We start from the raw sequence: 23758 nt of genomic DNA, 5'->3' as shown, positions 1-23758 counted from the left end.
ACAGCATTTGTCTAAGAGGGCCTCCCTGTCCTCCCCTGACACTCTCTGCCACTGATCCAGCTCACTCACCAAAGGTTAAAAATTTTCTACTGGGTCCCTAAAGGTAGGGCCAACTTCTGTTTGGTTCACTGCTGCCTTCTCCTCACAGTGCCTGGTATAACCTAGATGTCACATAAATATTTATGGAAATAACAGGGAGTTGTCATTGCGATTGTGAGAATACTCCACACAATGAAGTCTGTGTCTTTGGTCAGAATGGTTCCTCCCCACCGAGAGACCTTCCCACTCATTCTTGTCCTGTGGTAGACCAGAAGGAGGCATGACCTGAGGCTCCGTGTCAACTACTTCTGCCACAGTCTCACCTCAAAGTGCAAAAGACACTCTGCCCTGACCAAAGCCATCCAGAGCAGAATGAAAACCCTGCAGTTAAGAAGTTCAGTGCCCCGGGCTCACACTACCACATGTCCTGAAATCTGTCTCACCCACCCCGTCTTTATCTACTTGCTGACTCAGAGAGGCTTCCCGACACGAGGGCTCAGGGACCTTGAATCTCACCTTGACTCTGATTCCAAACTCCCCCCATTCAAGCTACCATTGCTGTCCACCAGACTGGTGTGGACTCTCTACAGCCTGATGGGTCCCAGAGACCTTCGCCGAGATTCCCAAGGAGCTTCTTAAATCCTCCCTGTGTGCAGACAATGTGCGCCATCTTTGCAAGTGAAGCATCCTGTTTACCCACAGCTTTCCGTGAGGTCCCTTGAGGAGAGGAAAGAGAGAGGAACTTTGGGAGAAAGTAAATCTCTCTTAGTTTGTTTAAATTCACCGAGAAATGAAATACAAGCTGCTAAGTTGGGGAAGTCTGCACCATCTGGTTCCTTACAGCTTGATGCTTTCTGCTAGGCAACATCTGTGGGTTAGGCAGGGTGGCCTGCTGCTCCCCTCACCATGGAATCAAGGAAGTCTGCGTCAGTGGCCTTACCAGGGCACATGCTGTCTTCAATGTGCCTCTCTTCAGACAGCCACCTGTGCGGGGAGGTGAGATCCCAGGGGACTGGGCTGTGTGCTTGGTGAGACACCATACTGTGCAGTAGAAGGAATGTTAGCTGGGGATCTGAGAGCTGGTACTTCTTCTAGCCAGCTGCGTGACTGTGTGACCTTGGTCAAGTCATTCCCCTTTGCTTTCCATTTGTAAAATGTGGAGGATGTTACGAGAACTCTCTCCAGCTTCCTTGAAGTGGTGCAGTGAGGGGGTAGGGCTTTGGATCGGCAAAGTCCTGCAGATGAGCCGGCTTACCAGCTGGTTGTGATTTTGGGCTCGCTGAGCCTCAGGTTCTCACCTGTAGACTGGAATCACAGTAGTATTTACCATGTAGGTGAGTCAGAAAAAGCATCGTGGTACTTGATTCAGGTCTGGTGCTCAGTGCCCCAAAACTGGTCCCTTAGAGAATAGTAATAATGATATTGGTGGCAAAGCTGGCATCTGCCTTTGCTCTGGCTCTGCTAGAACCATCACCTTCCCTGACCTGAGCTTGAGGCCAGGAGCCCTGAGCACTCAGCCAGTGCCTCTCTGGCCATCTGCGATTTCCGGAACTGATGCTCTCACTCAGTGTGCCGGTTCCCGGGCTGTTCACACGCTGGACAAATCCTGGTGTCAGAGCCAGTTTATCTATGGCTCAAAGAAGCAGTGGCCATGTTGCACTATTCCGGGGCTTCTAGGACAATGAATTTTCTCTGAAAGACCACATAGCTCCCAAACCACCCCCAAACCTCTGCCTCTACCACCTATATACATTTCTTTCTTTCAAACACCTTTGGAGGGTGATTACCCTTAAGGATTTGTTAGTTATTAAAATATTAGTGTGAATCAACTTAGTGGATAAATAAAATGGATACCAGGCAAGGCTGCAGGGACATAGGATAAGAACAAGTAAGTATTGAGGAGAGGTGTGGGGCCCAACAGGAGGCTGCCTGGGCAGGCTCACCTGAGCATTGGGTAGACGGCTAGAAGCATCTCATGGAGGCACCACTGGGAGGAAGAGCCGTTATAAACATTAATGGAGTGCGGGCTGTATATCGGGCCTGGCACCAGCCCCAAAACCCTAGGAAAAACTCATGTAAATGATGCTGTCAACACCGTCCCCACGTCCCCCTTGATAAGCATAAGCAGCAGGGTGTTCACGAATTGGCCGATGGGAATCTCCCACGCTCTTGGACACCATGGTTCCTGGAGGCCTCTCCCAGGGTGAGACTCTCATGCTGCTAAACACAGCAACAGGCTCTATGGCTACCTATTTCTCGCATAGCATACATTTCGATTATAAACTGATGGGTGCTGAACCCTAGACTTGATCATGCTAGGCTTATCACGATCAAATGTCTAACTGGCTGGTTAGGCATTTTCAGAGAAGGACATTGGTTTCCAATATGGTCCCTTCCTGAAGGATTCTCAAGGGTCATTTTAACTGTAGATGTTTGTGGGAAGCTGAATTTGAAGCTCAAACCCTAGGTGAGATGAGACTCTGATATACAGAATTCAGAAGTCCAGTCATCTCTGACAAAGATCAGGTAATGCACACACTACAGTTCATAAAACCCATCAGCATCTGCGACTGGCTGGTCAGGGCATCCCGGGAAAGCACTAGCTCCCCACACCAGGCGCGCCTTAGGCTCTCTGATTCTTATTCCCTGACAATATCAGGAAACCCTGGCCCCCATCCTTCCCAAAAGAACCAAGCCCTGCTCCTGTGTGGAACACAAAGACGTGGAGATCTCTGCTGGCCTCAGAGATCCTCAGTGGGAAGGTCCACCATTGCCCACAGTGCCCCCAGCTGAGGCATCCAGTCTTCTCTGCAGGGGTGGCCCCTCCTGCCCACCTTAGCTTCACCCTCCACAAAGCTGCTGGTGTGACCTTCCTAAGATATAAATTTACCCGTGACATCCCCCTGCTTCAGGCTTAGTGCTCATGCCTTTTCATCATAACCTTATAATGATGATATCCTTATAATCATTATTATAAGGATAAAGTCATAGGTGACAGGGAGGAAGGGAGTGATCACCACGTGGCTGGCTCACCTCTCAGGCTCTCAGGCAGGGTCTCATCCAGTCCTCACCACCTGCTGGGAAGGGACATACCACAGCAGGAGCTGGAGAGACAGAAAGGCTAAGGGACGTGCTCACAGTTGCAAGGCTAGCAAGTCGTGGTCCAAGGCATCCAATTCAAGTTTGAGGACTTCTGAACCCATGTTCTCTCAACCTCTGTACCATTTGGTCTAAACATAATGCTTGTTTAAAAAAAAAAAAAAAGTGTGGTGAATAGAACATGGCTCACACTCCTTCCCATGGCATCAGGACCTAGAACTTTCCCAATCCCAGCCCTGATCACGCTGTGTCACAGCTGTCTGTGCACTTATTGGTTCTCAGCTCCCCCAGGTCTGGGACTGTGCTGATTCACATTTACACCACCAGAGTCTAGCAGGGGTCTTGGCACATGGTCCGTCCTCGGTAAATGGCTTCTAGGTTAGTGGATGGATGAATGCATGAATGAATTCAATGATCCACATCAAATTCTGGCCTTCTCCAAGAACCTTCCCTGCTTATAAAAGCCCCCCTAGTCTTGATTCCTGAAATTCCTCCAGCACTTTTTCCTTGTATAGTAGTTTGTCGCACATTATCTTGTCACATGCAACATTTTTGTTTGTAAGTTACTGATGCCTTCACCTCTGTAGACCATAAGGAACTCAGGGGGAGGGATGGCATTTGGCTCTTCTTTTCCTGAGTCACCTAGCTGAAGGTTGGCTCAGGTCTCTAAGTAAATACACTGAGCAGTTCACCCTGCTCCAGGAGCAAAAAATAGAAGGCAGGGACACCCACCCTATGTGGAATAACCCTTTGTTCTTTCTGGCCCCTGGACCTGTAGGAGCCTCATCTGGCATCATCGACCTCTTGCCGTCCCCCAGCGCTGCCACAAACTGGACAGCAGGACTGCTAGTGGACAGCAGCGAGATGATCTTCAAGTTTGATGGCAGACAAGGGGCCAAGATCCCTGACGGGATTGTGCCCAAGAACCTGACAGACCAGTTCACCATCACCATGTGGATGAAACACGGCCCCAGCCCTGGTGTGAGAGCCGAGAAGGAAACCATCCTCTGCAACTCAGATAAGACTGGTAAGTCTGCGCGTTCTCTCCCAGGGGATAGTCACAGACACAGGCCACCGACCACATGGGAGAAAAGTCAGAGCATGATGGCCTCCTGGGAAACTATTCCTGTCTCTGGTTTTCTAGCTGCTTATTTCCTGGGCTGGAGGTAGAGTGGGACGAGGAAATAGGGGAAAATAGAGGCACAGACACAAAGAATGCAAAAACTGGGACTAGGACTTTTCAAACCAAGTTCTTCAAAACCCAGCCTTCCCAGAAGTAACTTAGGGCTGCTGCACATGTGGTGGGAGTTGGGGGGCAGGGAGACCTCATTCTTACTTCAAAGCAGTGACACCTTTACTCTATTATACACAAGTAAGTCTTCCAAAAGTTTATCATCAATAAAAGGGCCATGGTAATTTTCCAAGTCACTGCCAAATGTAATCACGGTAGTGAACTTTTGCTAGGTATTTCCCCCATGCTAAGCCCCCACAAGGTAGTTCACTGCTTGGTGGTTAAAAGCATTCCACCGCTTACTGGTGTTGTGACCCTGGGCAAGTTGTTTAACCTCTCTGTGCCTCGCTTTCCCCCTCTATAAAATGGGCGTGCTAGTATTGTCTACCTCATGGGGTTTTTATCAGGATTAAATGACTTAATGTATGTGCAGGGCTTTAGAACTGTGCCCGACCCATAGGAAGTGCAATCCTTGTTAGATATTACTGTCCTAGACAGTTTCTCAGATGTCTACAAACAATCTCAGAAAAATATTATTGTGTTTCCCATTTTAAGGATAAGGAAACATCCCCGAGAGGTTAATAACTGTCCCAGCTCAGTAAGTTCAGTTCAGTAAGAACTGAAATGTAAGCTTAGATCCAGCAGACTCCAGTCCTATGCACTTGTCATCACACAGTGCGCGCACGTGCGTACAAACACACACACACACACACACACACACACACACACACACACATTTGGAGATCCTTTGCAAATTTGACAACTCTGTCTTAAAATATAATTCCACAATTTCCCATTGCAAGTGCTGCTTTTGTTAAAATACCCAAAATAAATAGTAGTCCCAGCAGAGGCTGCAGTTGGAAGGCAGGCTGGAGGGACTCACAGCTCAGTCTCTGCTGGTGAATGGCCAAGGTTTGTTTCTCAGACTTTCCACTCTAAGGTATGACCTTTGAGGAGTTGCTAATCTCTCTGAGTTCCCCTGTATGTAAGTGGGGGAAATAAACATGAAATAATGTCTGAAATCACTCAATATCAGATATAAAATCAGTACTCGATTTATTTACTTGATGGTATTATTATCATATCACTTCTGGATTTATTCCACATTATGCTACTCTCAGGACCCCACATTTGCTGTTTTAATCACACCTTACCATACATGTTAGCCTATTTCCAGATGTAGAAACTGAGACAGAGAATTGCCTGGCTTTTGTTAGTCATAAAGTAAGTCTGTTAGACCAGTTATGCCAAGGATGAGTTTTTCTGGGACCTTCATGCAAGAAGGACCCTGTAGGCGTGCATGAGATCACACTGAGATTTGGGACTCTCTTCAGAGCTCAGTGCATGATCCCAGGAATCACGGTACAGCTTGGTTCCTGCAGAGCCTGGCAAGGCACTTCCCTCAAGAACCAGAAGGCTCATCAATGAGACAACAGCTTAAGACCCTACATACCAGTGCAAAGTGGCGTAAGCTGAGGTTCGCAGCCACACGCAGAGTCCTGCCTGAAATGTATCAAATACCCCTGGGAGGCAGTTCACACAGATATCAATGTTCTGGCTTACAGAGGAACAGGTTGAACTGTGAAAAGTTGAAAGATTGGCCCAAGGAAATGCGGCTGATTACACAGAACAACAGGATGGGACCTGGTCCTCTGGGCCTGAGTTCCAAGCCTGTGCTCTGGGACCCAGTACTCAACCTGGCCACACAGCAGAAAAATCTGGCATGCTTGTGAAAAGTCAAGATGTCAGAGCCCCACCTGGTACAGGAAGTTAGAGTTTCTAGGGGATTCTTTTGTGCAGCTGTGGCTGAACATGCTGCCTTAAATGATGATGGCTCATTGTCCTCAGAGCCGTCTACCCCACGGGCATGTCGACACCTGGAGTCAGCTTGACCGGGCGCTTCTCTGCCTTGGCCTTGGCACAAGAGCAACACTTTACAAGCAGCTCAGCCCTGGCACGGGGAAGATAGGGAAGCTTCCTCTAACTCCTTTGACTTAAAAAAAAAAAAATCTATAAATACCTGCTTGCTCTAAATTTTAAAAATATCAGGAATAAACCAAAGCTTTATTAGACTTTTATATACCAGAAACATTTTCTCAAGACATGTTTATATCACAAAACCTGAAAAAAATCAGAAAAGTATAAAGGAGAATACACAAATCCCCTAAAACCCTAATACCTAAAAATATTTCCTGATTACATTTGGCATATTTCATTATTAAATAAAATCTTGTTTTTATTTCTATGTATATGTGGAATGTCCTTATAATTTTCACTATTTTTATAATACATGTGATATCATTATGTTCCCTGTTTCTTTTATGTGACATTATATACAGATCATTTCTCTTTGTGATAAAATATTCTTTAAAGATATGAATTATATAACAATCCAAAATTCTGTCATAGGGCTTTATTATTTCATTTAATTTGTTTCTTTTTGTTAAACGTTGAACTGCCACAAAGAACATCAACGGTCATGAAAAGAAATGAAGTGGATTTCTGAGTATAACATATCCCTAGCCCACTATAAATAAACCAGTGACTCCAGTATGGACGGTGACTCCAGGAATCCAGACTAACAGAGGGGCAGGGAGGGAGATATTTCCTAGGCTGGAAGATGCTCCAGACCTCCATTCATTCTTCTTAGGCCACTTCCTCACCCACGACCGCTCCTGACTCCAAATAAAAATAAAGGGGGAAAAGTCCTTCTTTCTATATTCTTCTGACAGTAGACAATAGATAACGGAAATGAGTTGGGCAATTGTGAGGCAAACAAGAAATATTGAGTAAAATGCCCATAATCAGGCTGGGGCGTTTTATCAGTCCAAAGGCCAAGTGACCACCCAGACATTAGCCTAAGCCAACCCTGCCACACTGGCCACTGCTTCCTCATTGTATCAGTTAAGATGCTTTCAGTTATAAGAAATAGGAAATATAGATCAAACTGATATCGGATGATCAAAGAAATCAAAATAATACAGGAAAATATAAAGTTCTTGTATCTGAAAATGTCCAGAGCTATGACAGCTTCAGACGAAGTGTGATCAAGGGCTTGGCCCTTTACTCTGCAATTTCTCAGATCTGCCTCCATATATGTATTGATTTCATGTTACCAAACATGGCTGCAGGGGCTCCATGCCTTCCAGTTATATACTACAACTTCTAGAGAAAAAGACAGTACCTCTTCTATTTGCTTTCTGATAAAAGAGAGTTATTTTTTGGAACCACTCAGAAAAGCTCCCGAATCAGTGGCTTGAACTAAGTCACTTTTCTGACAGAAGCCCTGTGGCTGGGAGAATGGTGTGCATTGCCTGACCTGGGCCTAGGTCCTGAACAATCACTGTGGCAGGGAAACCAACCAGACCCCAGGCCTAGAAGCAGGATTGGTATTGATTCCTCACACTCAAACCTCAAGGTTTATACAGGACATATAAGAATTTTTCTCACTATCCTATTCCCATGATTCACTAGGACAATCTAGCATCCATATCATGACACAGGTCAGGAAACTGAGGCTCTAAGAGGCTAAAAAATTCTTCCAGAATCTTCTGGAGATACAACTCCACCCAAAGTTTGTCTGATTCTAGGGCCCATGTTCTTTCTTTGACAACAGGTCCCCTGCTCATCTATCTGTCATTTCTGGAGCACGTGCTTCATAGATTTCTGTGTATGCTACTATGTAGTATGTATGTGAGTTCTTTGGTATTGGCCAGACAACAGCTCCTGCCCTCCCCATGGCTGCTATCTTGTGGCTGCAGGACATCATGACTGGGATATGTGATGCGAGATTTCCCAAGCAGAAAAGGAAGTCTTTATATCAGAGGAGGAAAACATCATATCCATTGCATGTAGGGAGAGAGGTATTCATTTATTGCTTTGGAAAGACACAGAACTATGACTAATGCTGAAAAACCAATCTGTCCCCTCCTCCTAGCAACTACACATGAAGCCACTTCCCCTAACTGCGCACAATAGAGAGGGAGACATGCTCTGTGGTCACCATTGTCAAGCCTGATGAAATGAAACAAAAGCCCAGCACTCTAGGAGAAACCAGCTGTGTTAAAGGAGCCCAGGGTAGCTGATGTGATTGTCAGAGAGCCCCCTTAGTCTTCTCAGAAGTGTTTGTACAAAAACAAACAATTATGTGATGTAAATGTAATTATGTAATGTAAATTATGTAATGTAAACAATTAATCATTATTACATAAGCTTTATCCCAGGCCTAATGCAGTATCTGGGTATAAGTTAGGGGGATACTTCAAGTCCAAATGGCTTTTCTGCAGAAGTTTTGCTTTCTTGAATTGTCCTCTTCCATTTCAGTGAGCTCCACCATGTGTGTTCTGGAACATTCATTAGATCTGATTGTAAAAGGGGGAACTGGAATGCCCATTCCTTTCCCATTTGAGGGTGTGCCCAGTGATGTGGCAGGAAGACCCCTGTGGCAGGGACAGATGCAGGGATTCTGTAAGCACACAGCTCCTCTCTCTGCTTTGCAGAAATGAACCGGCATCACTACGCCCTATATGTGCACAACTGCCGCCTCGTCTTCCTCCTGCGCAAGGACTTCGACCAGGCTGACACCTTCCGCCCGGCAGAGTTCCACTGGAAGCTGGACCAGGTATGGCACTCAGGTTCCCCTTCCCCCCAGCTCCCCCTTGGCAGGGCGGTAGGTGTGCTCCAGTGCTGAGAGCAACCAGGAGGCTCCTCCAAGTTCTGCTTGCTTGCTGAGTTTTGGAAAAATCAGCTCAGGGAGACACACAGCATCTTAAGTCAGGAGAAAAAACTGCAGCTGTAAGCCCAGCTGGGGGTGGGAGGGCCACGCTTCCCCACTGGGACCCCCACCAGCAGGTGGTGGACCCGTCCACAAGTATCCTGTCCTTTTGCTCCTATTGAACCCCTGGGATACTGGTCTTCTTGGTCCCCATGCCCAGTTTGTAATCCCGTTAGCACATCTTTGTATCATAAGCGCCCCTGCCTCCTCCGTGAGGCTCTCTTATCTCCTTTGGGTGACGGTGCAGCCTTGCTTTTGGTGACACAGGATGAGAACAAGGGACCCAAGGACCTTGATGTAAACAGTGACAGTGCACTGTGAGCAGTGCGCATTCTTTTCTGAAGTACAAAAATCCGTGACACACTCCAGAGCCTCCTGACTGGTGATCACAAGGGCCCCTGTGTCACCCTTATCAATGACAAATGAAGTGTCTGGTTGGAGTGAAAGGCTTTGAAGCATCTGTTTGCAAGCGTTGTCCAGGGCTGAGACTGGGGAGGTGGTGGTCACTTCTCTGGGGGGTGGTGCGGCTGAGGAAGGCTCTGTGCAGAAGCCTAGCGCTGGCCTTCACTTAGATGGGAACTAGGGGTGGGGGGTGGGGGGGGAGGGCACACGTGAATTTTTAGAAATGGCTTTAAACTATCGGGGGGGGGAATACTGGCTGACAGGGAAGGGGAGTGTGGGACAGGGCTACTTCATGAGGCAGATGAGATGATGCTCCTTCCGTGGTCTTACTGTCTGGCACCCCTCCTCTGCTTCTGGGGACCTCAGGTTTCCCCTAAAACCCACTGTGTGTGCTGCCTGCATCACCTTGTCTAGGGCTGAATTTTCCAGAATCCTTCCCCTTCTCTTTCTTTCTTACGGGCATCTACCCAGGCCCCAGGTAGGGCTAGTTTCGGAGAGTGCTACCGGGAAGCATTCCAGAAGGAACTCATTTACATTGAGATGAGAATGGTAGCTGCCCTCTTTCATCCACACGGAAACACAGACATATGCTCTTTAAAAGATACATTCATTAACCTCAGGGAATCTCTCCATGCTGGAACTTCGGGCGATGTGACAAGGTCAAGGGTGCCAAGCCGATGGGAAGATGTTTGAGGAAGCCCAGTATCAACTGCCTGATCTAGTCCCAATAAATTCCACCTTGCTGGAGCCTGGGGTTTTGCAAATATGGCATCTGGATTAGTATATGTTCCTCTGAATTAGGAATTCTGGGTATTGCAGAAATTGTGAAATCTTGACATTGCTTATTTGATTTCCCAGCAACCTCTCAGCTACCTTCTGAAGTGCCATATGGCTTATATGGGATATATTTAAATACATAATACAAATTGAGATGAATTAAAATAAATCCCATATTGTGAGGGGTTTTAATAAGAACATTGCTATACTGGCCAGGATAATTACAGATGCCCTGTGGCGTTTGCTAAGATGGGATTGAGAAGTACTGATACAGGCAAATGAAGTCACAGGGTTTGGAATTAAAAATAGGGGAGGAAGGAATTCCGGTTTTACAGATAAAGATAGAATGACTCTAGGAATTCTGAAATCTGTTCCCAAAGTGGTGAATTTACGGATGGGCTGAGGTTCACTGAAAACCTTCCTGATTCATTGGCGTCTGCTCTGTACCAGGCACACTGCCCCTGAGCTCACTCTCACCTCTGCCCCTGGGCTTGCCCAGTGGATGAAGTGAGGTGGGGACCGTGGTCTCATGACCTGCCCAAGGTTACACAGCAAACCATGGTCCCGACCTACCCTTTTCCATGACGCTCTGCTGCTTCTTTGGTGAGCTTGCAAATGTTTGTTTAAAATGTTTTCACTTCTAAATTTTAAATATTTTTAAATTTAGAGATCAGAATTATCATTGAGATGCAAAATGTTTATAGTCTTGCTGAAACTCCACGAAACCATCAAATCTTCACTTCACTTAACCCTCGTATTCTTCCTTGTCTCTGTCAGCTGGGGCTGCCCTAACAGAGTACCACAGCCTGTGGGGGCTTAGACAACACACATGGATATCTCACAGTTCTGGGCTGGGAAGTCCAAGATCAAGGTGCCAGCTGGTTCAGCTCCCCAGTGAGGGCCTGCTTTCCGGCCTGTAGACAACCATCTTTTCACTGTGTTCTCACAGGGCGGACAGAGAGAAAGAGAGAGAGAGAGCTCACACACTGAGATACCTGTTCTGCTTTTTCTAAGGCCCTATGGGATTAGGGCCCTACTCTTATGACCTCCTTTAACCTTGACCACCTCCTAAGGTCCTGTCTCTAAATACAGCCACACTGAGTGGTCTTGCTTCAATGTATAAACAGGGCTGGAGACACAATTCAGTCCATAGCATTCTTTACTAAAAAAAATTAACATTAGAAAAACTTAAAGGCTACTTATTGGAGATAAGAAGACCCAGCCCCTTTGAAAGGAAGCACGGTAGGTAGGGTATAGAAAACCTCAACCATACTCATACTAGCAATCCAGTGGTACATATAGACCCAGCCATAGACCTTTCTCTCCCTTATTCAGCTGTGTAGACAGAACCTTCCCGAAGTTTCTTGGATGTAAATCCCTTAGTGTTCAGAATGTACATACTTGATAACGTCTCCTCCCCTAGGAAACCACCTTGGATCACCCCACTGAGTGGCTTACATCTCCCCAGACTCCATACAGAACTCTATCCCGATGCTTGCTGTACCCTAGTAACCCACTTATCCTGCCTTTCTGCTCCCTTTGTGCTGATCTCCTGGGAGGCTGTACTGTGTCTTACTCTCTCCAGCTCCTTAGTGCGTATTATAGCCTTGAGCATACAATCGGTGCCCAATAAATGTTTGCATAACAGCAAATGGATGTCACGATCAAAAGAAGAGAGAGGGGGCACCTGGGTGGCTCAGTGGGTGGAGGCCTCTGCCTTCGGCTCAGGTCATGATCCCAGGGTCCTGGGATCGAGCCCCGCGTGGGGCTCTCTGCTCGGTGGGGAGCCTGCTTTCCCCTCTCTCTCTCTGCCTCCCTCTCTGCCTACTTGTGATCTCTGTCTGTCAATAAATAAAATATTAAAAAAAAAAAAAAGGAGAGAGAGATGACATGAGGGAGGAAGGGGGGAAAGAGAGAAGAAAAATCCAGAGACCTTTTAAAACCTCCTGGTGATTAATTGATCTTTTGATTCATTTTATGCAGCATTTTAAAATTCTAAAATTTTGCCATTTTTTACTCTGTGGATCTCAAATGTTGTTCAGCTTTTGTCTTTATACCTAATTCCAAAGATTTTACTGTCTTTGGCAAGTAATGACTCTATAATTATTGCAGAACTTTCTGGCCTGGGCCAGAAAGGACTCAAGCCAGTCTAGTGACCCATCTTGGAGCTCCCAGCAGCATAATGAATGTTGTAATGCCTAATGGGGCTTCATCTAGTTCTTTGGTCAGCAGTTTATGCTGAACAAAAACTGTGTGCCAGGCTTTGTGCTTGGTACCCAGGATCAGCTGCTGAATCAGCCCCACGATCATGCGACAAACACACACAGAAGCAGTTTACATTGATATGTGCTAGGGCAGAGGGCAAGGACCACTTGTGGGGCGTCTGTGGGAGCCCTTCTAGAGACACTAATAGGGACCTGGGAATAAGGGCCTGGAAAAGTCCCTGAGAGGGGACATTGTCTGAACAGAGTGCCAAGGGCTCAGTGACGGGGAGAGAGGAACCAAGATGGCAGAGAGGTGAGGAGGACGTCCAGCTTCGGGAGGTGGAGGTTTCTGGTGTGGCAGACCACAGAGGTGGGGTGGAAGGGGGTCACTTTGGCAGGTATTAGGACACATGTTTAGAGGAGCAGGTGTCAATTAAAACCCAAGAGGCTTTTCACATCATGTGACTGAGTTGGTACTTCATCCCCAAAAGAATGGACTCTCGTCAAAGAATTTTATTTTTCAAGGAGAATTTAGGGATGGGAAAACATGAATAATGAGAGTATGACCTTCATAAATTTGATCAAATTTAAGGAAATACAGCTCAGGCCAGTGGCAGGGGCTGCATTCGAACCTGGGTCCCCTCTTTCCTTTCCCCACGGCCAGACCAGGAGCTCAAGCACTCGACATAGATTGCTCATGGGCATTGAAACCAGGGCACGAAATGCACAGAACTCTTCAGGAGCATTCCCAGGGAGGGAAGCTGTTGCCACGGAGCTGTGTGCTTCCAGCAGCCCAGCCCCTCTGCCCCACACCTCAGAAAGCCACTGCCAGGGGGGACAGACCACCAGGTGAGTCCATTATTGGGCCACTCTGGGAAATGTCCCTGACAATCCAGCACGCCTCACTAAAGGGATCCTAATGATGAGGAGAATGTCATTTTAATGGGATTTTTACTTATGATCTGCTAATGCAAATCCCTCGAGCCTGCAGCTAGTCATGTGCAAACCCGGACAGGAGCAGAGAAGAGCGAACACCCAGCCGCCAGCTCACACAGGAAAGGCTTCTTAATTTGCAGCCCCTCCTGGCTCTACCATTATATGGATGTGGTTGACTCATTGTCACAAATTCTAACGATCTTCCCTTCGGACTACTCGGTGCTGGGAGGGGAACCTGCTGATGCTTCACAGCCTGTTCCCCTACTGGGAGACAGGGCTTGACTGACAGCCTCAATCGACCAGCAAGAGGACACATGCTCCCAGCTCATACAAGGAAAAAAAAAATGCGTCTCTGAAAAACTGCAATGAGGGCAAGATGCAGGAGTGAGAGTCATTCTGCTGGCCACTGCTGCCTCCGTGCCAGAGCTCGTAACCGTTACCAGAGAGAGAGAGGACACAGACCTGCCCGGTATGTGGGCCCTCGAGAGCACTCTCCTGCAGGAGCCCCAACCCTAGTTATTATGGGCGGGGAGAATGAGAGAAGATGCCTGGCTGGGTGAAGGTATGTCCTCCCTGCAACTCAGCCACCACAGGACTCTAGGCCATCCAAGAACCCAGGCCTCGGGCTGCCTTTCCAACTGGGCAGAAGTGCGAATCAGATTTTGATATAAAGCCTCCCCATGTTGAGTATTTTCTCATTTAAAACCATCCACCATCAGACTTGACAAATGTTCTGCCATCTACCTTCATAATCTGTCACCAGTTTGAGACTACTGATAAGAACAACAACAAAACGCTATGATTCTCACATGGGAAAACCACACCAGAACATGTCTATTTGAGAGGTTTGGATCTTCTTAAATGAGGCCCACATGTTCTTTGTGAGTCCCTTCCTGTTCTTCTAGCACCAGTCCCCAGCCCCGGAAGAGAAGAGTGCTGGTCTTCCAGTGGTGAGGGAAAGGGAGCATGCCCCCCCCACACCTGGAGAAAGGGGCAGGGGCAAGTGGGGCAGGAGCGCCAGAACCAGGCACCTGGTAGTGGTCGTCTCGCTTCTTCCTACACGAAGGAGACAGTAGGCACAGGCCCAGATCTCCCCAGAAAGGATGCCAGGGCCAGGATTTGAGCCAAAGGCTCCCATTTGTTTTGGACTGGAGCCTCTGCTGGTCAGGTCCTTCCCATGTGCATGAAATTCTGGAGCTCCTGCAAGAAGCTACAAGTGAATAAATCCTTCATTCCTAGCGAGGATGAATGTCAGAAGGAAGCAGTCAGTTTGCCCTCATCTGCTCTTCAGCCACACTGGGAGTCAAATGGCTTAGTTCAATCATTATTAGAGCCGAGTGCCAAGGAGTTAATTGGAGAATGGTCAGTCCAGTCCAGACCAGTCCTCTTAATGAGCAGAGTAATCGGGCTTTGTCAGCACTCTCATTCTGCCGTTAAAGACTAATTCTTGGACGGACTAGCCGTGTTTTCTCTAACGCAGTGGCCGCCCACTCACCGTTCTGCCCACACAACGCCTTCAGTGACACCTGTGCTCCTTCTGGAATATGTGTCCTAAACGGAGGGGGAAGAATGTCCGAAACCTCTTTTCTCTCTCTCTCTCTCTCTCTCTCTCTTAGACAGAATCCCAAATGACTTTTTCTAATATGCCGACTTGTAAGGCTGTTCTAAATAAAAAATGGATGTAGGGAGGGTCACAGATACTCTCCCTTGTCTTTCTCTCTATAATATACAAGGGCCCCAGACAAGCCCCTTCTCTTAGGGTCCCTCTCCCTGTCTCCTCTCTAGACCCTCACGGAAAGCTGGCTTCTGTGGCCTCCTGGGGATGGCAGAGAATTGTCCTCCCACCCACACTGGACAGTCTTGGTCCTCTCGGGTCAGGACTGTGCAGTGACTGGATTGCCTGCTCCCTGGAAAAGTGGCTTCTGACACACTTAGTGCATTGGTTCTATTTTCTTTACAGAGGAAACAACACACCAGCAGCCGCCCCTCCAGCCCACTGCCTAAGCCATGTGCTCTCCCCAGAAGGCCTGGTCCATGGCTGCCTTGCAGCCTGGCCTGGGTCCCCGCTTCACAGCTGGCCCAGAGCACCCGGTGCCATGATGCCTCAGCTGGGCTCCTCACTCCCCTGTCAGCTACTTGTGATGGACAGAATAATGGCTCCCAAAGATGTGCACCCCCTAATCCTAGAAACCTATGAATATCTTATCCCCCATGACAAAAGGGTGATTAAATTAAAGATCCTAAAATAGGGCCATTGTCCAGAAGGGTCTGATGTAATCACAAGGGTCCCGGCAGGAAGAAGACAGGAGGGTTAGAGTCAGAGAAGATGTAACAAAGGAAGCAGAGATCAGAGGGACGTGGGACCTTGAGCCAAGCAATGTGGCAGCCTCTCTGAGCTTCAAAAAAAAAAAAAAAAAAAACGAGAAACAGGTTCTGCTCTAGAGCCTCCAGGAGGAATGTGGCCCTACCAGCACCTTGATTTTAGCCCACTGAAACTCGGTTCAGCCTTCTGCCCTCCCAAACTGTATGATAATAAGTTCGTGCTGCTTTCAGTGACCATGTCTGTAGTGATTTGTTCTAACAGTGAAGGGACACCAGTACATCCCTCATGAGACTTGGCAAGGCCTCGAGCTGCCCCAGGCCCCTAGATACAGCCACCTCCCACATCCCCACATTTACTGAGGTGACCCTGGGCCGGGCTTTCCAGGCAGACCCAGAGACTCTGCTCAGTCCTTGCAGGGGTGCCTCTGTCCCCTAGAAAAATGTGACCCTGGGAGGGAGAGAGGGAGGGAGAGGTGCCATTTTAATGCTGTCATTGAAGTCCACTCCTCGCTTCCCAGCCAGAGCTCACTTCCCACAAGCCTCTTGTGGAGGATCCCCAAGGGGCAGATTTAGCCTTTCTTTCTGCTCCACACAGTATTCTTCTTCTAGCTTAAGGTGCTGGCCCCTCACCAGCCATGACAAGTGGAAAAGGCACCTTCTCTGCTTTCAGGGAAGAAGCACTTAGGCCTCTCTGCTTGCTTCTGGAAATGCTAAAGCAAACCTAGGAAATCCACTGTCTCTTGACAGAGGCTCCTTGGAAGCTGAAAGGTGACAGAACTGTTACACCAATGAGAGTCTCTGCATGGTGCCTGCCTGCTCCCAAGACACAGTCACTGGCTTCCCGGGGAGTCCCCCTGGGGCTCACCCTGCCCCCCACGGTGCTTTTCAGTGTTCCTCCCCAGGCCATATTTTGAGGTAAGAGGGGAGCACAGTCCAAAACCAGCCTGGGGAGCCCCCCTTGCCCCAGGGCACAGATGCAACAGGCCCCCAACTGCCACAGCCACCAACTCTGCAACCCTTCCCTAACCCCCTACCCACCGACTCCGTGTCCTGGCTCGCCCACTTCCCTGACTCACCCTTCCCACTTCTTTCTTCCTCCCTGGAACCACCTCCCAGATGAACTCTCTGCTCTACTCACCCCTGTAGCACAGGTAAGGTCTCTGACCTATAGACAGAAGCTAGCCCACAAGTGCCTGCTGTGAGCTTGGGGAAAGAAAGGATGAGGGATACCTGCAGAGTTCCAGAGCCAGAAGCAGGACCAGATGGAGGAACTTATCAGGAGACCAGAATGGAGTGCACAAAAGGGAGGGAGAGCAGCTTAGCGACACACGGATTAGGGCTGCCAAACGTTAGAGGGTGGGTTGTCTACCTAACTGAGAGTGAGATCTGATGACAAGCTCATCATGCCTTTTATGTCTTATTGTGGATATAGTGTCCGCAAACTTGCTGGGGGTTTTCATAGGCATTTATCAATATGTCTGGAGCCGTTTGCTTGAAGGGCTGATTTTTCAGGGCTTTCTTGGATTTCCATTACTACCCTAAGGATTTTCTTTACTTTTTCTTCTGTCAATCCTGTGCTAAGGGAGAAGCCTAACTCTTGTCGAATCCCGAGCTATAGGAATGTCATTCTCTTGTCTGCCACAATCTCCCTGGCTTCCCCTACTCCCTCATCTGGGCTGAAGGTAGAAGGCTATGTAACTGTTAAATTTACACTAATCAGGATGCCTGGGTGGCTTAGTCGGTGGAGCCTCTGCCTTCAGCGCAGGTCATGATCCCAGGGTCCTGGGATCGAGTCCTACATCAGGCTCCCTGCTCAGCGGGGAGCCTGTTTCTCCCTCTGTCTGCACTCCCCCTGTTTGTACTCTCTCCTTCTCCCTCTCTGACAAATGGACAAATAAAATCTTTAAAAAAGAAATAAATAAACTATCAGATAGTGTAAGTATTCTCTGTATTCCTCCCTTCCCCAGCAGACCTGGCTCCTCTCTGGTCTCTCTTCCCCCATAAGCAGCTGCTCAGCAATTCCTTTTGCTCCCATGAAATGATTATTTGTGTTCTGGCCTGTACATCTGCCTAGAGGCAATGGATGTTTTTTTTTTTTCTGTAGACATCCCAGAATGCGTATTCAAAGTCAGTGTCTCTCATTCTACTGTTAAAAAGAAGGAACTACTGTCAACACAATTAAAAATGCCTCGTAAATCAAATCAGCTTTTCAATAATAAATTAAGGTGCTTGAGCCTTGGGGTGGTCCCATTTGGAAGCAGCATTAACTTGGTCACTTCCCTGGCTGCTCTGTGCTCCTATCTTTCCAGACCGCTTCAGGGACTGGTGCCAGTGGGAGGGGTGGGAGGCTCCTCCTTGGCATCAACCCCAAATGTCTGAATTCATTATAGAAGAGATATTTTTCTCTGTCACTTCCACACTATGGAAAGACAAGAAATTGACAAAGCTGAATGTTAATATAAAATGGCAAATTCTAATGCTAACCCCTCATTTAAGAGAAATGAGGTAAAATCTCTGGTCACTGTGTAGCAACAAGGAGAACTAGAACCAGCATCACTTCACTGCTTACTTGTGCCAGGCACTTTTTTTTTTTTTTTTAATTCTAACAAAAATCTTGCAATTCAGGCATAACACCCAGGATACGGATGAAGAATGAGAGACATAGCACGTGTTTTCCACATCTCTTACCAAATACATGGAAAAAAAAACCCTTAAATATGATCTTAAAATAAACATACTCTAAGAGGGTTGTTGACTTGGAGGAGTTTGCAACTTTAGTGAATACCCAAGATGACAAGAATAACCCGTTATCTGTGCTGATAGCTATGTGTTGAGAACAGGGCAAGGGTGTCCATTCAGGAGAACATCCCAAGCTCAGCTTAGGAAGAATCACGATTTAGCATCTTTTAAAGTAAAGATCAGCTTGCCCCTGAGGCACAGTGAGGAGAGCACTGTTCATCCCATAAAATAAGAGAAGCCAGTGGAGCTGAGTTCTCAGGTAAGACCCTCTAAGGAGGAGGTCTTGCACAGCAGTGACCTGGAGGCCCAGCAGTGAGTTGAATCTGCCTTACCTTCCCTGCTCTCTCCAATCCCCTATGCATCATCTGTTTCTATCTTTAATGTCTAAACATGCAAATATTGCTGCACTTACTGCTCATTAGTTAGCTAAAGGAAGTGCCCTTTAATTATGCCTTTAAATAATGAACCTCCTCCATCACCTTGACAATCAGCGCATATTTAGAAGGAAGCAAGGCCTCATTATGAAACAGCTACTACATCCCTGGCTTACTTAGAAGATGGTAGCTTTCTGGAGGCAATAGAAATGGAAGGCTAAAGACAAATAAGGCTAAAAATAAAAGTGTTTGCATTAACTCCTTGTAGCTTTGGGTGCCTATCACATCTGTGGAAAAGAGAGAAAGCTAGCATTTTTTTGAGAGGTCAGTCCCTACACTCATTGATTTCCATGCATTAAATCTAAACTACAGGATTACTTTTGAAGTTATTTCTTATCTCAGTTTAATAGATACTGAAATTGAGGCCCTGAAAGATGAAACAATTTGGTTAAGGTGTTGGACCAAGTTTACCATTCTCCAAAGCTCCATGTTCTTTTCCATTATGTGTTTATCTTGTTGAGAACTGGGTGTCTTCCAGGTCTCCATTAGATCTCTCCATCTTTCCATCTTAGCAGGAACTCACAGGAATGTTTCCTTCCATATGATTCTCAGGCACAGGCAGATGGGACCACACGATGCATGCACTTATCTTCATGGACCTGAAGAATAAAACTGAGTGTGTCATGGACAGACAAGTCATTTACACTGTGGACAATTATCTATTTATCTTTTTAGATCATACTCAAGGATCACATCTTTGATAAAAACTTTCCTATAACTCCTTCTCCCATTGAGAACTGACCTTATTTCCATGGAGGCCCCAGAATTCTCCCACAGTGTTTTTCATACTTTCTTACACTTATTTGTTGGTTCATTTCCTCTTCTATGCTAGGATATCATTCTTATTTACTTCTTTAATCTTTAACACAGTGTCTGACACAAGTATGTGTTCAATACATGCTTATTGAGTTAAAAAAATGGATCCTTATCTGTGGTTCCCACACACTAGTCCACTGACCTATAAGCATTAGTTTGGCAATGTATGGTCTGAAGAACTTTGAAAAAAAGCTTCCAGAAAAGAAAGAAAAAAAATAGTATGTCCTTTAACAGGTGAATGAATGAATAACCTACTGGATATCCATACATTGACTTGTATTCAGCAATAAAAAGGAACAAGCTGTTGATTCATACAACATGGGTGAATTTCAAAAATATAGTGTTACATCAAAGAAACTAGGCAATAAAGACTATATATTGCATGACTTCATTTACATGAAATACCAATAAAAAGGCAATTTTGTAGACAGCCCATCACTAGTTTTCTAGGGCTTGGGATGGGAGCAGAAATCAACTACAAATGGGCACAAATATCTCTGAGGCAATGTCTAAAACTAGATTTTGATGATCATTGCACAACTCTATAAATATATTAAAAATCATTGACTAGTACATTTAAATGATTACATTGATGAGTACATTTAAATGAATGGATTTTATGATATGTAAATCACACCTCAGTAAAGATATCAGAAATAAAAATTGAGAAATGGCCCATTCTGAGTGATATTGGCCCTTTCTTAACTCTCAAGAGCGTGATACCAGAAAGGAGGGATCTGTAGGAAGAGATCCCAAAATTGGAATATAAACTTCCTTCAAATCCCTTAAATCCTTGGATGGCCCCAGACTGTGTACACACAGGGGAGACTTAAGAAACCAGTGAAAAGCAGCAACAGGAAAGACTGAAAATTTGAATAGAGATTTTAACTACTATCTACTTCAAAGGAGACAGATTTTAAAATTCCTCCAAGTTTGAAGGACCAGGTTAAACACCTAGAGTTTTCAAATAAAATACCAGGAGAGACATGAATAAATATTATATGCTGAGATTAAGGGACTGGCCCAGTATTAAGGGTAAACCTAAATAGATGTACTCATATATATAGTATAAGATCAAACTTTATAGGTACAAGGTGATCATTCAGTAATTTAACAAAAATAAATATTCTCAGAGAAATATAAGATAATCCAGAATTTCTACAATGTACAATGAACAGTTTTCTGTATGAAATATAAGTTATTAGACCTGTGAGGAAACATAAAAACGTGACTGAAGATCCAGGGTAAAATCATTTAAGAGAAACAGACCCTGAGATGACGCAGATATAGGAATTAGCAGAAAATAATCTTAAAGCAACTATTTTAAATGTATTTTAAAACTATAAAGACTGTCATAATGAGTGAACAGATAGGGAATCTCAGCAAAGAAATAGAAACTACACAGAAATGTAGAATCTAAAGTGGAAAATACAAAATCTAAAGCAAAAGGACGGGCTTGGCCAATGGAAGATAGAAGAAGAAAGAGTTAATGAACTGGAAGGGAAATCAAAAGAAATTATCCAAGATGAAGAAAAAAGAAAAGCGTAAGACTTCTTTAAATCTAGAGCAAGAGGGAGAAGAGAGAGAGGGAAGAGAAGAGAGGAGAGGAAAGAAAAGTCTGAAAAGAATGAAAGGACAAGAGTGAATGAATGGGACACAAAAAAATTAATTGAAGAAATGGTTAAAATTTTTTTTCCAAATTTCGTATAAAACATCATCTTAAAGGTTGACTGAGATAAATAAGCTCCAAACTGAAGAAATACAAAGAAAACCACACCTAGTCACACCATTCTCAACGTGTTAAAAAGCAAAAAGAGAAAATTTTGAAAGCATACACAGAAAAAGAGAAAAAAAAAAACATTACCTATGGGAGAAAAACAACATGAATGCAGTTGACATTTTATTGGAAATGACGAGACCAAAAGACAATAGGATGACAAAGGCAGTCTGTAAGGGAGAAAGGAAATGGTATCAGATGGGGAAATAGACCTCTAAGAAGGAAAGATGAGCATTAGAAATAGTAAATATGTGGGTAAATATAAAAGACTATCTTCCCTTCCTACTTAATTTCTTTAAATGCCCATGACTTTTAATTCAACAACTATAGCAGTATATTGAGGGCATATGACATATGTAGATGTCAAATACATAACCACAACAGAAAACCACAAATGGTAAGGGTAGAGTTACACCGCCCCATGGTTCTCATGGTTTCTGTGGAGTGTTGACAGTGTTAACTTCAAGTATACTGATCAGTTGAAGATGCACTGAAGGAAGGCCTACTTTAGGTTGCAGACAATGAAGTTAGAGGGATACACAGGAAAAAAAAATGCAAGCTTAGGATGTTGTAGGTTTCTTGAAGTAGATTTTCATTTAATGGTCTGGGGCACCTGGGTGGCTCAGTCAGTTAAGCATCTGCCTTCGGCTCAAGTCATTATCCCAGGGTCCTGAGATTGAGCCCCACATCGGGCTCCCTGCTCAGTAGGGAGCCTGCTTCTCCTTCTCCTCCCTATTTGTGCTCTCTCTTGCTATCTCTCTCTTTCTCAAAAATAAATAAATAAATAAAATCTTTTTAAAAATTGGACAAAGTTATGACAATGGCAATGAACATTTATTGGTAGACGAGCCACAAAGAATAGAGAAGTTGAATCTGTAATTTCTACACAGTGCTCAAGGTGAGTTCTCGAGAGGTGGCATGAATGATGAAGGAGGACCCAGTCTGAGCTCCCAACCCTGAATTGGAAATGGATACAATATTTAAGAATGTAGGGTTCCTTGCCATGAAACAGGGTTCTAGAGGGCCTGGAGAAAAAATTATTAGGTTTAGATTTCAGAAAGTAAGCAAGAGAACCAACAGATGTCGAGTTTGAGCAGTGTAGAGAGTGATCTAGGCGTGTAGGAACAGAAAGCAAGGTGGAATTTGCTGTTCTTGAAGCTGAAAGCGATGGCATCAACTTTGTCTCTGTGTGTGTCAGATCTTTTTTTTTTCCCCCTGTATTTTGATCCTTTAACATCTTGGGGCCTTGTAGACCCCGGGAGGGACTTTCTCTTGCAGTGTTAGCCCATTCCTAGAGATAGTAAATTAATTGTCAGCCAGCATGCCTTTGCAACCAATCCTAAGTCCATATTTCCATCTGCCTCCTTGTATTGGACTTCTTCAGTCCAGGACATTATCTACCTGCCCTAAATCATCCCAGGGCCAGGTATTGGACATCTCACCCACTGAAATTATTCAAACTATCCAATCCTGAACCTGCTCAGCTTGCTTATAGCTTTGCCCATTCCTTCCCACAAAACCACAATGAAGCATCCTGCCCACAGTTCTCACTCCCTCTGCCTCCTGACCCACCCCAGTGCCTCCCCATGGAGCCCTGCATGGCGTGGTGCCTCCAGTTTCTAGGGATCTGTGAATGTAAACACTTCTTTCTTCATGACGGACACTTCTGTGTATGTGTGTCTTGCCATACCTGATTAAAACAGTGTGAACCTAAGGTCCTAGGGGATCCCAGGCCTGTATCTTCTGTACAATCAGCCTCCTTAGTATGGAGTACAGCTTCTTCTTTCCCTTTTTAAACAGAAATATCATTCATTGTTGAAATTGTTTATGCTTGTCATGGAAGTGAATAGAGCAAAGAGGTCTGCTAGCATAGTGATTTTAGCCATAAGTTAGAGGTTAAGAGGGAAATTGTAAATAGTATTCATGAATTGGGAAATCCACAGAGATCTCAGAAATGACCCCTCATTTGCACCAAGAGTGTCCCATATTTATTTGACATTTCCTTAACAGCTCATGTCTCACCTCTTGGCCTTTTAGACATTTTACCTTCAAGAGCCAAACCAGCTTCTAAGAATGGCCTCATGGAGGCTTCCCAACTTCCTTATAATCTTCTAGGCTAATTAGACATGCAAAACCTAGTTTGGCCTTCTGCCCTCTTTATCAGCAGGGATGAGTTGTCATTCTTTCCAATGCTATCTTGACTCCAGT

General features: G+C 45.6%; 1 protein-coding gene across 1 annotated transcript in view; it reads left to right on the top strand.

Annotated features, from left to right (window-relative positions):
- The window catches only part of CLSTN2 (calsyntenin 2), a gene marked incomplete at both ends in the record, with an annotated part of 132826 nt that overhangs the window by 39938 nt on the left and 69130 nt on the right, over window positions 1-23758 (top strand). The window contains 2 exons of the mRNA XM_080807148.1: window positions 3917-4165; window positions 8869-8990. Of these exons, the coding sequence (XP_080663274.1) occupies window positions 3917-4165; window positions 8869-8990 (371 nt within the window). The remainder of the gene's footprint in view (window positions 1-3916; window positions 4166-8868; window positions 8991-23758) is intronic.

This window comes from Martes martes (genome assembly GCF_963455335.1).
Source record: "Martes martes genome assembly, chromosome: 1".
NCBI classification, from domain to species: domain Eukaryota; kingdom Metazoa; phylum Chordata; class Mammalia; order Carnivora; family Mustelidae; genus Martes; species Martes martes.
Note: the sequence above shows the minus strand (reverse complement) of the source record. Positions and strands in the feature narration are given on the sequence as shown.